Source organism: Frieseomelitta varia, unplaced genomic scaffold (assembly GCF_011392965.1).
Source record: "Frieseomelitta varia isolate USP_RPSP 00005682 unplaced genomic scaffold, Fvar_1.2 scaffold_157, whole genome shotgun sequence".
Taxonomy (NCBI): domain Eukaryota; kingdom Metazoa; phylum Arthropoda; class Insecta; order Hymenoptera; family Apidae; genus Frieseomelitta; species Frieseomelitta varia.
The window spans coordinates 231,627-247,028 of record NW_025109272.1 but is presented as its reverse complement, the minus strand read 5'-3'; the positions used below and the strand labels follow the sequence as shown (position 1 = coordinate 247,028).

At 43.2% G+C, this 15,402-nt stretch overlaps 1 protein-coding gene across 1 annotated transcript in view; it reads left to right on the top strand.

The window, feature by feature from the left end:
• The window catches only part of LOC122536553 (alpha-2B adrenergic receptor), a 172,846-nt gene that overhangs the window by 145,042 nt on the left and 12,402 nt on the right, over window positions 1–15,402 (top strand). The window contains exon 3 of the mRNA XM_043669007.1: window positions 14,054–14,434. Within this exon, the coding sequence (XP_043524942.1) occupies window positions 14,054–14,434 (381 nt within the window). The remainder of the gene's footprint in view (window positions 1–14,053; window positions 14,435–15,402) is intronic.

Here is a 15,402-nt window from a genome sequence, read left to right as displayed (position 1 = left end):
AAAATAATATTCACTTCGCGAGCGAACCTCTCCTTCATTCCGTTATATCGCCGTCATCAGCATCAAATTACACTCGTTTGAAGCTTAACGCGGCTCGCGATTACGCTACCGAGGCTGGCGTCCGCGTCCGAGCGCCTCTGAGATAATTAATAATACGAACAACGAAAAGCTTAAGGCGTGCGTGTGGCCGCGTGCCTCTGTGCGACGCAACTCTCGTGAAAAAAAGTTGGCAAAGCCGACCCAGCCACGGGTAAGTGTTCTCTGAAAGAGGCGTCGGCCGAGCGAGATGAAACGAGAGAGACAGTTAAGCGCCAGTTTCTAAATTCCCATACGAACGACGTAAAACAACGGTATGCTTAACTCATTTGCGAATTTCGAGTAGAGGATTCTTTTGAACGGAAAAGTTCACAGCGCACTTTTAACGCGGTGGACTATACCCTGCGAAGAACTCCCCTTTGCCAGGAAATACGGAACTGTATCGTCGAAAGCGAATACCCTCATGTTTCGCATAAGTTTCGCGTGTTTCGCGAGGGAGGCGAAAAGGGAGCGGAAATATGTATGCGCGGGGGCTGGGAGGGAGGTGGGAGAGGAGGAGTGTGTAATGAGGATACACGAAGCTAGCGCGTAACTCGCGCGTTACGTTGAACAAAGCCCATGAAATTATCTTTAAAGGACAGCCCAGGAAGGATACGCGGAGCTTGTTTAAAATGCAAAAAGCGAATGGAAAAAGGAGGTGTATCCTGTCGTCGCTATTGTTCGCAACTTGTAAAGGGCATTCGTTGAGAATTAAACTCGCCTCCTTCCTCCTCCGCCGCGTTTAAAGCGAGAACCCAAATGAAAAAACAAACTCTTGTTTATCTCTTCGTTCAGCGGTTTGTTCGTAGTAAAATCCACTGTGTTTGGAAAAATGCTGAGCTGCGGTGAAAGTTTCGGTTGAAAATCAAATATTCGGGATGAAACTGTTGGTGGAATTGCGAAGTGTCTCCGCGGAGAGATATGATTTTCCCTTCGCGTTGTCACGTGAAAGATAAACGAAATTTCGCCATCGTGATTGTGCTAAAGGCACGCAGATAAAAACTGGGTAATCAAGATAGAAGCTCGTCGCGGTTTCGGTTATCCTCGGCTTCCTTTGAGTTGAAATTAAATAACCTGTGGGTGGTACGAGCTTCAAACGGCTGTCGAGCAAAGCTCAGGTTCATGCTACGTCACGTACACACGAGTGACCGTCATTTTCTCTGTGACACTCTCTACGACATTTTCTTCGAGCTTTCAAATTTCCGATGAAATCTTTGGTCTCGCGTTAACAAACCGTGAGTCCCTCGTGTCTCTCTAACTTTCTGTAAAATTTCGGCCGATATAATTTTTGTATGAATCTTGATCTGATTGTAGCAAAACTACTGTAGCATCTGATTTTCTGATCAACTGAATTTCGCTTGTATAATTTTTGATAATTTGACAAGTAATCAGACCGTAAAGGAACGAGATCGTACAGTTGTATCTACTGTACCACTCGAGTCTATCCGAAATCGAAAACGAACATATACTTGCAAAGAAATGTTTGCAATAATTATAACTCGGCATTAAGAAAACGTAGAGGAAATATGACGAAGAATATCGTGTGAAATTAAAAAGGAACATCTTTAGATGACTGTCTCTGAAACTAGAAACGAGCGTACGAATATGAGCCGCGCGAGTAGAATTGGTCCGTCATAGTTCAGACTACATGTCAGATGGCATACCAATCAGCTTTATATTGTATTGAGAAGTAATTATTGTTCGAACCATTTTCTATAATTTTAATCGTTTGAATCACTTTGTACAAAAGACGTTAGGCTCTTTTTATTATTAATTTATTATTCTATTTAGGTAGCGCGCGAATCGGATTCACATTGGTTGATCCGTCGAGCCGCAACAATAACATTAGGAGTATAACTTTCAACCGTAGAAGCCTCGTAGCTTCAATTTCATCTCGAGAGCATTTGTCTCGCGATACTGCGAGTTTTAAAAATTTGCCAACACACGTTGGTACGCTGTTGGTTTTCCACTGTCCCGTTAAAACCGCACATTTGTATCTGTAGCGCCGACTACCAGCCACCATTCCCCGTGTCTCACGTGCGAGATTTTTCACGCAATGCACGTCTGCGCGACGCTCGTTCCTACGCCCGGCCCTTTTCACATTTTTCCAACATTCTGCCTCTCAAGTAGAACGTACCGCGCGTTTGGTATTCCCGCCGCGATCAAAAGAACTCGGCTCCGTATAATCTCATGCAGCCCGCTCGATTGAAATTAAATCGACAAGAAAATAATTCAAAGCGATCGGTCGCGGTACGCGGGAGCATTCCGTCGATGTTGCACATCGTGAGAAGCCGACGAACGGAATGAAATTTCGTCGAACGAGCTCTCGCTTCCCGAAATGGATGGAACGAGCGTGATGGAATTCCAAGAGGGGGGGGGGGGGGGTCGGACCTATCAAGAAATTCTCACGCCACGCAGGATACCACCGAGGGCAAAAATGTTCCCATGTTTTTGAGATCGTTCGGTTAACGGTATAACCACGACTCTACGTCATTTGTAAAATGGTGGTTGGCAGTCGATAGCTGACGCATTTTTGCAATTCTAACATTCATTCAATCCTTTCGCCTCTATTTCTTATCTTAAATATAAACATATATTTAATATATTAATGACAATTGTGTTAATGTTAATACAATATTGCTTTTTCTTCACTATCTGGCACGCTCTTATTACAACACCATCAAACATGTTACACCATCTTCTTAAAACTTCTCACTTCTTATGTTTCACACCATCAAATCTCACACACATACGTACTCCTGTCTTTGTCTCTCCCATACCAGATGTCACCACAAAGCACCATCGCAAATGCACCAATATCCTAATAACCTATATAATATCGATTGAAACTCGTGGTGAGGATTTCGAGTCAAACGTGTAAGTTTCATCGGTTTAAACGTAAGAAATACGAGTCAGACTCGTGATTCATAATGCAGTTTCATTATTGCGTTAATCTAATTTGATTAAAGGCAGCATTCATTACACAACACGTGGTAGAACTTATAATACTAATGGATGCAATGAAATCTAACGTCTACGTAGGCAAAATTTCATTGCACTGAAGCACAGGTCTATATTCAGTCACGTTCGAATTCAACCTTTCGTAAATGTGACGCCATAAAGTTAGTAACGATGTAAGTGGAAAAACGAAGGGCGCGAATTGGTTTCACTTTATATCGTTGTAAATCAATCTTAGCGCGGGTCGAATTAATGGAAATCTCGATCGACGTGCCATAGTCGTCTCTGGAGAGTCTTCCTTTTTTTTTTTTTTTTTTTTTTTTTTTTAAAANTTTTTTTTCGAAACGATTCGGTGTAGCCGACAGCGGACTGGCGCGCGTATAAGAGGAACGTCAGAGTATTTAAAGCGGGCCAATTTGGTACGCGGGGGCGGACACAGCGCGAAACGTCCGGCAATGCTACCGTCTAACAGGATTGCAAACAAAATTGGATGTTTCTCCCCGGCTCGATGGAACGGAGAGGAAAAGTATTAATTCGAGGCAGGCGAGGTCGCGCGCACGCTCGCGTATACACTGGGGGTTGAAGGGAAAAAAAAGGCGCAAGTACGCGCGCGCGCGCGCGAGTGTGTGTGTGTGTGTATGTGTTGCGCGTTTCGGACGAGCGTGGCGAGCGAAGATGACAATTTAATTGCATCCCCTCGGTAAAAAACGAACGAGCAAAGCTGGCTCTCCCCAGCGCTGGAACTAATGCTCCCTTTTAAAGCCAGCGCCTCGACAACCGGGTTGCTTTGGAAATTGTTTGCCCTCCGTCCTCGTGTTTTGTCCGGATTTGATAATAGGTAATCCGCGCGATTTATTTCGCGAAATTGCTGCCTCGGATTGTCCGGTGATATTGCCAGCGCGCGGGGGAAAAAAAAAAAAAGAACTCGGCGGAGAAAATTAACGTACGAGGGGAAGTCACGCTAGAACGGGCGAACAAAGAGCCGACGTACCACCCACGTTGATACGAAGGACTTACCGCAGAATGTCATTTTATTCGATGCATGTGCGCATTGAAATTTCATTAGTGTTTGCAACGACACACGACTGCGTCATAACGGTATTGACAAAATTTGAAATCAATCTGATAATGCACATAGAAGTATGCGACGTATATTTAACGCGAACGCGCATTTGGCAAACAAAATTAACACATTGCGTGAATAGCCGTATTAATCGTGTAATAAATGTTAAACAGCTCAGGTTCCGCTGAATACCAAAAGCTGTGGATTTTCGTGCATTTTTCAAACTTTCGAGAACGCAATTAACGGAATGCAACTCGAATATTTCGGAATTTGTTTCTTCCGCTAAATAACTGGATGCTTCATATATTTTTGCACATTGTGCGCGTTTTTTCTTTTTTTTTTTTTTTTTTCCTCTGAAAATTTCCACAAAAATTCTGCGTGAAGATCCGCGCGGCCTGTTTGGCTAACGTAAATGATCATGCTCGCGCGATTTCCGCGAAGCGTATACCTTCGCCGAATATTCCTCGTTGCCTCCATCTGTTTTCATTTTCCCAGTTGTTTCAAACACCACCGGCGCGTGACGATCGAATTTTCCCGCGCAAATGCGTGAGCGAAATTTGAGAACGTTTCGCGTAAAACGTACTGTACGAAACACTCCACAGGTTTTCCGCAAGTGCTCGTGAAACAGCTATTGCATTTCTTACGAGCGCTTGATTCTTTAAAAGCACGGGCTTTGCGTGGGACTCGTTCCCCGTTATCAAAAGCAGAAGGGCATTAATAATTGAACGTCGGAGACACGAGCCCGAGGAATGTAATCTCTTAGCATGGCGAAATTCCCCGAATTTGCATCTTATTAAAAAATAATTCGCCGCGCGGCAAGACGTTCGCCTGTCTCGACGGTTGGAACGCAATTTCAAGCCTAATCGCGTTCTACGTGGTCGAGAGAGAAAAAGAGAGAGATAGAGAGAAAGGCGAACGAGTCTTTTCACGAAAGAGTGCCACTGGCTGCTACCGCCTCGACTTCTAGTCATTAGGAAAATTACAAGAAATAACGCGTAATCGCGACGTTAATTAAACCGAATGACGATTCAGTACGAAAATTCTCGCCTCAAACAGCAGTACCGATCGAGATTCCAGCGTGAAATCGTGCTCGGAGGCTGTTTGCGCGTCCCGCGGCGAACATTAATGACGTCACTGGTCACTACCGCGTAAACCAGTCGCCGAAAGTCCCAGACCTCGGGGCGAAATTTAATTTGTCTAATAATTTGTAAATAAATTTTTGAAACGATGTTCTCTAGTATTTGGCAAATAATGAATTTCAATGGTATGTAGCTCATTTGGCCCAGTTAAAGGAATTTGATGCTATGCATATAATTGAGAAAACAATGAATTATTTGAGGGAATAATATTTGTTTGATAATTGAAAATTTAAAGTAACATTCGGAATAATTATGAAACAAAAATATTCAAATGAAAAATAATCAATGAAAATCGAAATAATTTATTAGTATGTGGCAGAAATTCGTTTTAATAGGACTCGTTTCTCAAACTGACTGTTTGGTCAGTTAATGAACAAAATTTAGGGACATCTATTAAAATTGTGTAAATCAGAATAGCCAGGCTTATTGAAAAAAAAATACCCAAAATGTGGTCAAATCATAGATTAAAAATTTTACTAATTTTCCTATAATTATAATTATCGGCACGTAACACAATTTCCTTCCGCATACTGGTACTTCACTGCTTTTAGGAACCACAATTTCTCTTTCAATTCTCGGACTGAATGTTCAGAACAGTGCTATAATTGTACAACGTATAAGAACAAAGAAATGTTATAGTCATAAGTCAATGTAAATGTACAAATACATTTTCTTGACTACGAAATTTTCGTCTCTCTTTTATTATTTTCGCACAATTACTATTGTTTCTAAAGGAGTGTATTGTTTCTATGTACGAAGGAAATGTCCTACTTTTTACCAAGAAGTTATTGCCGAAAAACTGTGTGTGCAAATAATTTTCTGACCCGCTCTAATTTCGCACGAAGTCGTGTAACGTGTGTCCACGAAACAATATGGCACGTGCACCATATTGTGTCCACGAAACTCTGATACTTCCTACGAAAACGACCTGGCCAACTGTTATAGTACTTGAAATATCAATAAGTTTCGTGATTATTGGTGCCTGAATTAATTTGAATTTCTCGTGTGTAGTTATCGGAAGTAAAGAAGACAGACTGGTTGGGAAAAAAGTGAACAAACTTTCCATCTAGAGAGAACTCCGTGGGCGATATTTTACGATCAAATCCAAATAGGAAAACGAAGAACAGATGCGAAAAGAAAAGATAGAGCCCCGTATTTCCAAGGCTGCGTTCTGCAATCTCACTTTTTACGTCTACAAACGTGTGTTATTCCGTTCATGTCACGACGCATGTCAATCCGCAATGTGTGTTTGAAAAACGCGCAAAAGGAAGGGAAAGCGGTGAAAGGGTAAAAGGGAAAAAATAAAAGAACGTTTGCTGGAATGACAACATCTTTTCATAAGGGAGCGGCGAAATGAGAAGCGAGCTAGAGGGGACAGAGAATCCAGGTCATAGTAGACCACGCGTGAATTTGATTCGAGAGTCCCGCAAGCCGCGGTGCTCCGGCTCGAGCCATCTCTTTCATCCCCCATAGCGACTTCAATGTCAAACACTTTACATCTGCGCCTGACAGACTCATCAATTGCCTGCCTCTCAGACCGCTCCGCGCGTGTTTCTTTCCACCCTCGGAGATTTCTCCGAGCCTCTGTCCGAAGGACCGGGAAGTGTGCAGGCGCGAGAGTGTCTCGACGTCGAGCGAGCAACGTTCTCGTGTCAATAGTCTCGCGATGTTCAATTAAACACCGCTCTCGCCTCGATCAAATTCCCTTCGCGCGGGAAACTTTACTCCTGAGTGGAGACTGCATTAACCACAGCGACGAAATCGATCGAAGTGATAGCTCAAAATGACGGAAAAGCAGGTGGCCAACGACGACGACGACGTATTTCAATACCGTAATTTTCGCGGCAAACGCGCGGCGACAACTCGTGCTGCTGCCCACGCTCGCAACATTGCCCAAAACAACACATTATCTCTCGCGTTGTCTCGGTAAATATTGTTTCGTGCAACTACGAACGCGCGGTCACGTGCTTTTCGCTCCATTTGCAGCGGTCAAATATTAACGCGATTATGGGAAGAAGTTCGAGCAGAATGACTGGGAGAATTATGCCAGTCTATGTTCGCGAAAGTTTCTAGCCGAGGTTAGCAGGTTTATTATAGGTTTTTAAGATGGAGTTTAGCTTTTCCTTTCCATGGTCCAGATCGTGGTTTCACAGTAATTTGATGTAATTTTTTATACGATACGGATGGCGATAGTCTCAGAATTTAACAGCAAATATCCCATTACGAACTTTGTAATTTTCAAGGATCAATGCCGCTGCAGTGACCGATTGCCCGATGACGGAACTTTCTACCAGGATTGATCAAACTATTCGTCTGTTCTAACTTCCCGTTATATAACGCGTTAATTAACTTTCAACATTGTGTTCGTAATAGTAATTAATATCTGACGCGCGCGAAAAACCAATATCTTTATTCAAACTTAAGTCAAACTTACTTGCATGCATACATTCGACTAACTCTCGTCTAATAGTTAAACGAGAACGAGGCTTAATAATCTCTCTGCCGCACAACCAATAACTACGATCACAAATGTCCTCGTTTCTTTCCCCCCTCGGACCATGGCGTCCGACAAGAAAGGAAGGAAGAAATTCATTCCTTCGCGGTTTCTATTTCAGGTCGAGCAGACCTAGTACCTCGAGCGCAACAATGGTACCAAGGACAAAGAGAGTATCAATCGCGGCGTCAAAGGAACAGAACTGTAAAATGTACCGTCACGATGAATTTCTAATCTTCGGGAGTTACCTCCGCGGCGAAAAGCCGCGAATCGTCCAATCGTAGGAACAGAAATGGAAAACGTCCGTGTATATAGTTATTCGTGAAAAGAGCGACACGTCTTTATTGAAAAGAATCCGGCGGAGGAGGGTGGATTTCGGTAACCAATAACTTGGATTTCGCTCCCTTCCGCGGAAATAATTCCGGCATCGATTTCCTCTTTCTTCCCGATCTTTCACCCTATTTCCAACTCTCAAGGTTTCGCCCGAGAAAACGCTGCAACTGCTAGAATAGAATAGATCCAGCGTTGAATGCACGGCAGGATGTTTAAACTCGATTAAGAGAGCGGTTGAATAGCATTCTCGGTTGTTCGCCGTGTGACATTTTCAGACGGAGGCACATTATGCACACTGTTTCAAGTTTTATGCAGGGTCGAATGATGGGTAAGAAGCAGCAGGGGTATGACGAAAAAGTAAGAACAGAAAAATTTAACTAACTCTAGACACGAATAGAAAATTAATGGGAGGCTGTTCCACGTGCGAAAATAAGAAGAAAATGTGGAATAAAATCTTTTTTTCTCAGATGCTTCTTGAGAAAATCAAATGAGTTCGATGAGCTATTACCAAGGCAATTTTTAACTAAACACGTTCAAGCTCGATTTCCTTTGAAGCTTTGAACGAAAAAATATTATTCGACCTTTATAATAAATTGCAAGAATTAACCTACTAATAATCACTAACTCCAAGATAATACACGATGCGACTTTAAATAATGAAAGTAAAAGAAAAACAATAATCTCTTGTTATTCAAAAGCATTATTTGATAAAATTTCAAAGTCGATTTTTTTCGAACAGTTTTATCCTACATCTTTTTCTTATCTTTTCACAAAGAAACACGTCGTGGCCGCTCTTACACGTAATTCGACCAGATCCTGGGCACATCTTTATGTTCGGTCAGAATGTGGAGAACACTTAGGACTTTTCATAGAGTGCGGTAACTTTCCACGAAGGCAAGTGTTTGTCATTTAATCGTGAACGTGCAATTCAATTAAGAACATTCCGAAAAATGTAATTTTTTTCTCGGCGGGAGTGGCGCACTCGCGAAAAAGAGAAAGAGAAAGATAGGACCGGACGGAATGCAATTATTTAGAGGGGTAACGCGAGAGATGTAATCGTTTCCTCGGGTTTCGCGCTGACGCCGCGGTTAAAGAGCACGAATCCGTCCGAATCGAGATGAAAAGAAGCAACGGTGGCCGGACGGGCCAGCGGCGAGAGAAAGAAATTTAATTGGATCGGACAAAACGTGGCCAACGGCATTTCGGTACACGGGCCGGAGGGGGCCAGCTTGCGTCTGCCATTTTCAGCTCCGTTGAACTTAATTGAGCCAGCCTCATAGATCCGGGCCGTGCTGCACTCGACGCGCTTCGCAAAGCAAAGCTATAATGCCCTGCCTTTTCTGACCTGTGGAATACACGTCACTGTGAAATCCACCGTGATTTTCCACCTCTCAAACAGGATAATTGACTTTAAACACGGCCCGTTTGATAAGATCGGTCGCAACAATCGGCCTGAAAACGCGAAGGGGATCGCGATCGATCACGCGAACTCGCTCGGAGCTCGAATCTGATCAACTCAAACAAAATGGAACCTTGTTCGCAAAGGAAGATGTGCACGTGTACTGTTGAAGCTCAGACAGCTTTAGGAAAACGGAAGAAACCTCAGTCCAGGCATTCTCCATCTGAGTCTGTTCTGATTTAAAATTTATTAGTATGAGGATTCTTCTGAACTTTTTCTGAATTTTTTTTTGATAAATTCAAAAGATTATAATTACAGGTACGTCCCTTTTTCATGCTGGTAAGAGGTCTGAACGGCCGCCACGCTCGGTCACTTTAGTTGCTCGAGAGATCAAAAAATATTGTTTGCACGAAATTAAATTTGAGGCAGAGAGAATCGTTCGTGTCAGTCGCAGTCATAAGCGTACGCGGCTCAACGTGTACTTTCGTCTCGTTCACACCGGTTTCGTTCCACTGTCTATTTATTTCCTCGTTCCCGATCGCACGGAATCGACAGCGCGATATCGAACTGCAGTTATCAAGTGATTCATAATCACGATCATTGGCAAACGTTCGGCTGTGGAATAACTCTCGGGTGGAGAGGCAGAGCTCAACGAACGTGAACGACGTCATTCCGGTGAAAATGGCCAAGGCTCCGACGTGGAAATGGCGTGGTCTCCTCCGACGAATGGCGGTCGTTTCGCCGCAGTGAGCGCCGATTTCTCCGGACCGACTGAATATTTATCTCCCCGGGGATTCGTAACACGATAGACCGACCCGATTGCCTTAATTCGCCGCGCGAATTCGTGAATTTTTCAATCGTGTCGGCGGATTTACACGACGCGCGAGGCTGCGCGCAGGTGATTTCAATCTGTTGCCGTTCCCACGGTTTCTTTCGGCTGACCACCGGACGGTTGGCTCCACGAAACTGAAGAACGTTGTTATTCATGGTTTCATGAATTTTCGTGCTCGACGGCGCGCACTCCGCGCGCGGCTGCTCTCGTTACGTTGCGACGGAGGAGTCTGCGTGAGCAAGCCGTCCGTTCCGTTTCCTCCTTTTCGTTCTCCCGGCGGAGAGCAAGAAACGAGGGGAAAGAGATGGAAAATAAGAGAAAAGAGAAAGGGGAAGAAGAGAAACGAGATGAATTTTTCATTAAGAAAGCCGCGAGTGTAAACGCACGGTTGAAAATGAAGGAGAAGACAGAAGGGGGGAAAAAAATATTCCGTAACCGTGAACCGTGAAATTCGCCCGTGGAACGGCGGCAGGGTCTGGAGGAGTGGTGTCGGTGGCCCACTAACGTTTGACGTCACCGCGAGAGACTTCGCCTCTCCTTCCTCGTCGCCAACCCGGTTTTTCTCCCTTCTTGGCAGAGAATGGAAGCGGCGTGACCAGGTGACCGATAATACGGAACAGAGTCGAGAACAGGCGGCGGAGAAACGCGCGACGGTTTCAAGGATGCGGAAGAATCGACCTCGTCGCCTTTCGCTAACTAATCATCCGGGCGAATTTCCTCCACCCCGTGCGGCCAGGTGAAGCTCGTTTCTCGATCGTAGATGAAAACTGAGAGTGAGAAGAAAAAAAACGAAAAACTCGATCGAGCATCGAATTTTTTTGCTAATACGGCTCGTTATTCCGCGTGTTTGCCCGATAACGACGCCCGCCTCGTACCTTGCCAATCGTCGCTTTTCAATCTTTTTGTAGAGCCGGCTCGCTGGAGTAAACAAGCGGAGAGAGAAAAAGCGGCGGCCCGAGCCACCGAGTGGTGTCACACTTTCGAGACCGCCCTCGCGCAAAGGCATTATGCAAACCGGCGAGAACGGCCAACGCTCGAGGAGAAGGAAAGATCAAACGGCCACTGTTCAAAGATTGAAGTTTACTAGCGCTAATCGCTTCGCGGTGAGCTTCAAACGCAAAATACGTATTCCGCTTCGACTTTGAAGTGAAATTACTGGCCGTCTGGAAGGAAAGAAGTTTCGAATTTGATTTAAAACGAAACACGCCAATAACGTTAAACGAGAAACTCGTGACAAACCGCGCAGTAAAGCCGATTCGTAACCACGTATCACGGTCTACGTATGTATATACGAACGAGGGGGAATTCGTTACTTTTGCGCCCGAAACAACAAATGGAATCTGCTAGACTGGAACAAGCTGCGGCGAAATACGATACCAGATATTACCAGAGGGTGCGGTAGAATACCGGTGGTCAACTAGGCAGATCTACTAGGTAGTTTCATCGTAGTCCCACTCCTGATAAAGTCCAAAATAACTCTGGCTTCGTCAGTTTACTTTAATAATTACTCGCGTATCACCCAGCTGCTATCAGAGAGCTCGATTTATCACGGATTTGATGAAAGATTCGCCGAATATCACGCTAGTCAGTCTCTAACTTGTTAATACGATTGTCTCTTGGATCAGAAATTTCTACAACCGTGCGAAGCGAACAGTTAATCTTTTCAGCGCGAAGGAAAGTAATCTTGCCGAGGCAAACTGACTCGTAGTCTGAGTAAAGATTAAGGAAAGTATTAAAAAAATTTTGTTTCAAGCGAAAGCTACGAGACTTGTTAAAAAGTAAAGAGCCACTGTACTTCGAAAGACAGATAAAGAATTATTCTATCGAACATATATATATATATAAATTTATATATCGAATATATATATATATATATATATATATATATATAAATCGTTGTTCGCCACTGAAAGAGTCATTTAAAGAAAATGAATCAGAGATACATATATTCGATCTTTGCGCAATTCGATCCTGCGATAAAAGACGAATAACAAAGTCAACGATAGATAAATTAAATGCAAACAAAAGGCCCGAGAGTGTCTCAGAGTGACAAAGATGTTATTGCGCGAGAGTCGAACGAGCTTCGTTCAAGGGCAGTGTTCCATTTTACTCCGGCGTGTTCCAGGCAGAGACGGCGAACGTAAATTAAATGGAATTAGACGCCAACCCGCGTGTAATACACACGCTCGTATTTCACGTTCTACGCGTCACTTTTAAGCGGAACGCCGCGTCGTCGCTCTCGCATTTGCAGAACGGCACGGCGTAACCCAGTTCTGGCACGCGTGTCGTCCGTACGTGGCGCGTGACCGTAAAAGTTATTATGTGGGAACCCGGCGTAACCCGACTTTCTGCCCTCTCCGCGATCCGTGATCGAAAGTTTCGCAGAACGTGGAAATTACATTCATTCGGTAGTCACGGTTTCACGCGAAACACACTGTAAGAAGAGCACGTTGTTGCGAAGAAACAACTCGGTAAAAATCAATCTCGTACATTTTGTTAAATTGAACGAGCAATGCTTTTTCCCACCGCGAAAGTTATCCCGCTGAATTCATCCCCTTTGAGCCAAGAATTCAATGAATTCTACTTTCTCTTTGCTCGTCGCGTCGCTGGTAATGCTTTTCCATGAATGAACGTTCTGTCATTTTTTGAATGATATATAGCGAAAATTTTCGGAAATTTGTAAATTATCATTGTTAGGTCTCTAAAGCATATATAAACGTACGTATATTTCACAGAGATCACGGAACAATCAATTATCAATTATGTATTATATCGATAAATCTCGACATTCGATGGAAACATATTCAACATTTATACGCTCACGATATATTGCCTGGAACAAATAGTCCGTAATTTATATTTCTTCAAATCGAAATTTTACCGACGTATAATTAAAATTGTTTCCCTGTAAAAGCGGGAAATGTAATTTATCGTGTTCATCGATTGCGATCCGTATAATTCATATAAATACGAAATCGCCCTCGAAATTTCCCTCGCTGCTTATTGTTTTTCGTTCGTATAATAGACACTCGTATCTAGATAATGGGGCTCAGTTCGATTAATCGGACATTAACTAAAATTTCGTTCCAATCAGTGGACTTCGGATAAATGGAGTTCTACTGTATTCGATGCACAGAAGCTGTTGTGTTCATTAAATTTTACAATCCCCATCCAACCGTTTTATTTCTATCGTGCAATTTTATCGTAATTTTTAATTAACGATTGATAACGCTAAATGTACCGTTTAGCGAAGCATATTATTCCGCGCGAAAGCGTCATGAAAATTATTGAAAAAAGAAGCTTCACAAAACGATCGCGCATTTCACTCGTTCGAACGACGAGAAAAAGTTTGGAAAAATTATCGGAGAAACTTTGCGAGTTGATAGCTGTGTTCGTTCATTAGTTGAAACGACGAAACGTCGCGCGACGAATCCCTTTTGTTAACATCTTCCTGATGGGATATTTGAAATGAAGTGTAAGGAATATTATTTTTATATGTGTGTGTGTGTGTGTGTGTGTGTTATAAATAAGTTTTGTTGTCGCAGTATTATAATTTTATGGCAATTTTATGAGACTGACCAAATTTACGGGTACCAAATTCCTAATTTGTAATTTTCTAAATGATCAAATTCCTAATTCACTACGCTGGGTTGGAGCACATATAATACTTAGGCCTCAGCACTCTTGATCAACTACGAAAAGCGCGAAAGGGCGCTGCGTGACAAAATGGCCATTTTACGTTTATCCGTTTCTGTTGCAGCTTTCGGAGGATATCGGCTACGTACTTTACTCCGCGCTCGGCAGCTTCTACATCCCGTCATGCATCATGGTGTTTGTGTACATACGTATATACTTCGCGGCGAAGGCCCGTGCGCGCCGCGGCATCCGGAAGCAGCCACGTCCGCGCGCAGTGGTGCCACCCGAGTCGCCGGATGTCAGGCAGACCAGCTTCACGCAAAGCACGCCGGCCACCGAATCGAAAAAGCCGCCCGGTTCCGCGATGGAGAACGTCGCCACCATCGAGAACCAGCCCGTGCAAATCCCCATTGTCACCTGCGACTTTGCCAGCGACGTTAGCACGTCCGAAGCGGATCCTGGCGGGGGTAGCAGCATCCCCATGGAGGAGAAGGACACGCTGAAGGTTACTGGCTTTATTCATTTCGAACGACGTTTCTTGTTTGAATAACTACGCATTGTGTGCGACTATCTGCGCAGCTCAATAATGCAAAACGAAATATATGGGGGATACTGGATGTATCTAAAATAGTATACGTGACTTACACCAGGGTAAGTAGAAAAAAAGGATTCGTAACTTCTGAGGTAGATAGTCGATAGTCAAAATGAATTGAATAGTTTCAAGGTTATAAATACAGATTTTTTTTGTTTGAATGGTTGGGACGCATCTAATTTTTGACAGAGTACGTAATTCTTTAATACGACCGTGTCGAGCATGTATAAAAATGGAATGAGGACACGTAGGAAACTTCCAGTAATTAAAAAAAGAAAAAATTATAAGATAAACTGCTTATATATATAGTATAATAGCTTTCGCAGCGAAGAAATTCGTTTTTTCAAAGGAAACAAAAAATCGTTTATAGCTTCGAGCCTATTAATTTTTCGACTCATGTTTCTGGAACTTTCCTGAAGTTGTTTAAAAGTTATGAATCCTTTCTTCTATTCATCCTGTATAAAGTCTTCACGACCTAAATACTGTTCATGACTATCTTCGCAGCTCAAAAATGAAAAAGTAACCCGAGATGTATGCAAAATAAAGTGCTCTCTAGAATATACGGAGAATGATGCACTTAAATTTCGCTTCTTGTGAATTTATTCGAAAATAAGAGGATACCGTGATAAAGAATTAATCATACAATAAAGGTTTGTCTTGAAGGTTACTATCTATCATTGGATGCTCGCTATCAATAATTCGAAGATTTGTTACATAATCCCCTGTGACGAGGAATAAGATTATTGCAGTTGTCCAATAGATTGTCCATCAAAAATAAGCGAATGTTCAGATAGTTTTCGAACGACGTGCGGAGGTGTACACTTAACCTAATTGACGCGTTAAATTTTGAAACGAAGCTTCGTAAAACACAAGGCGGGAAT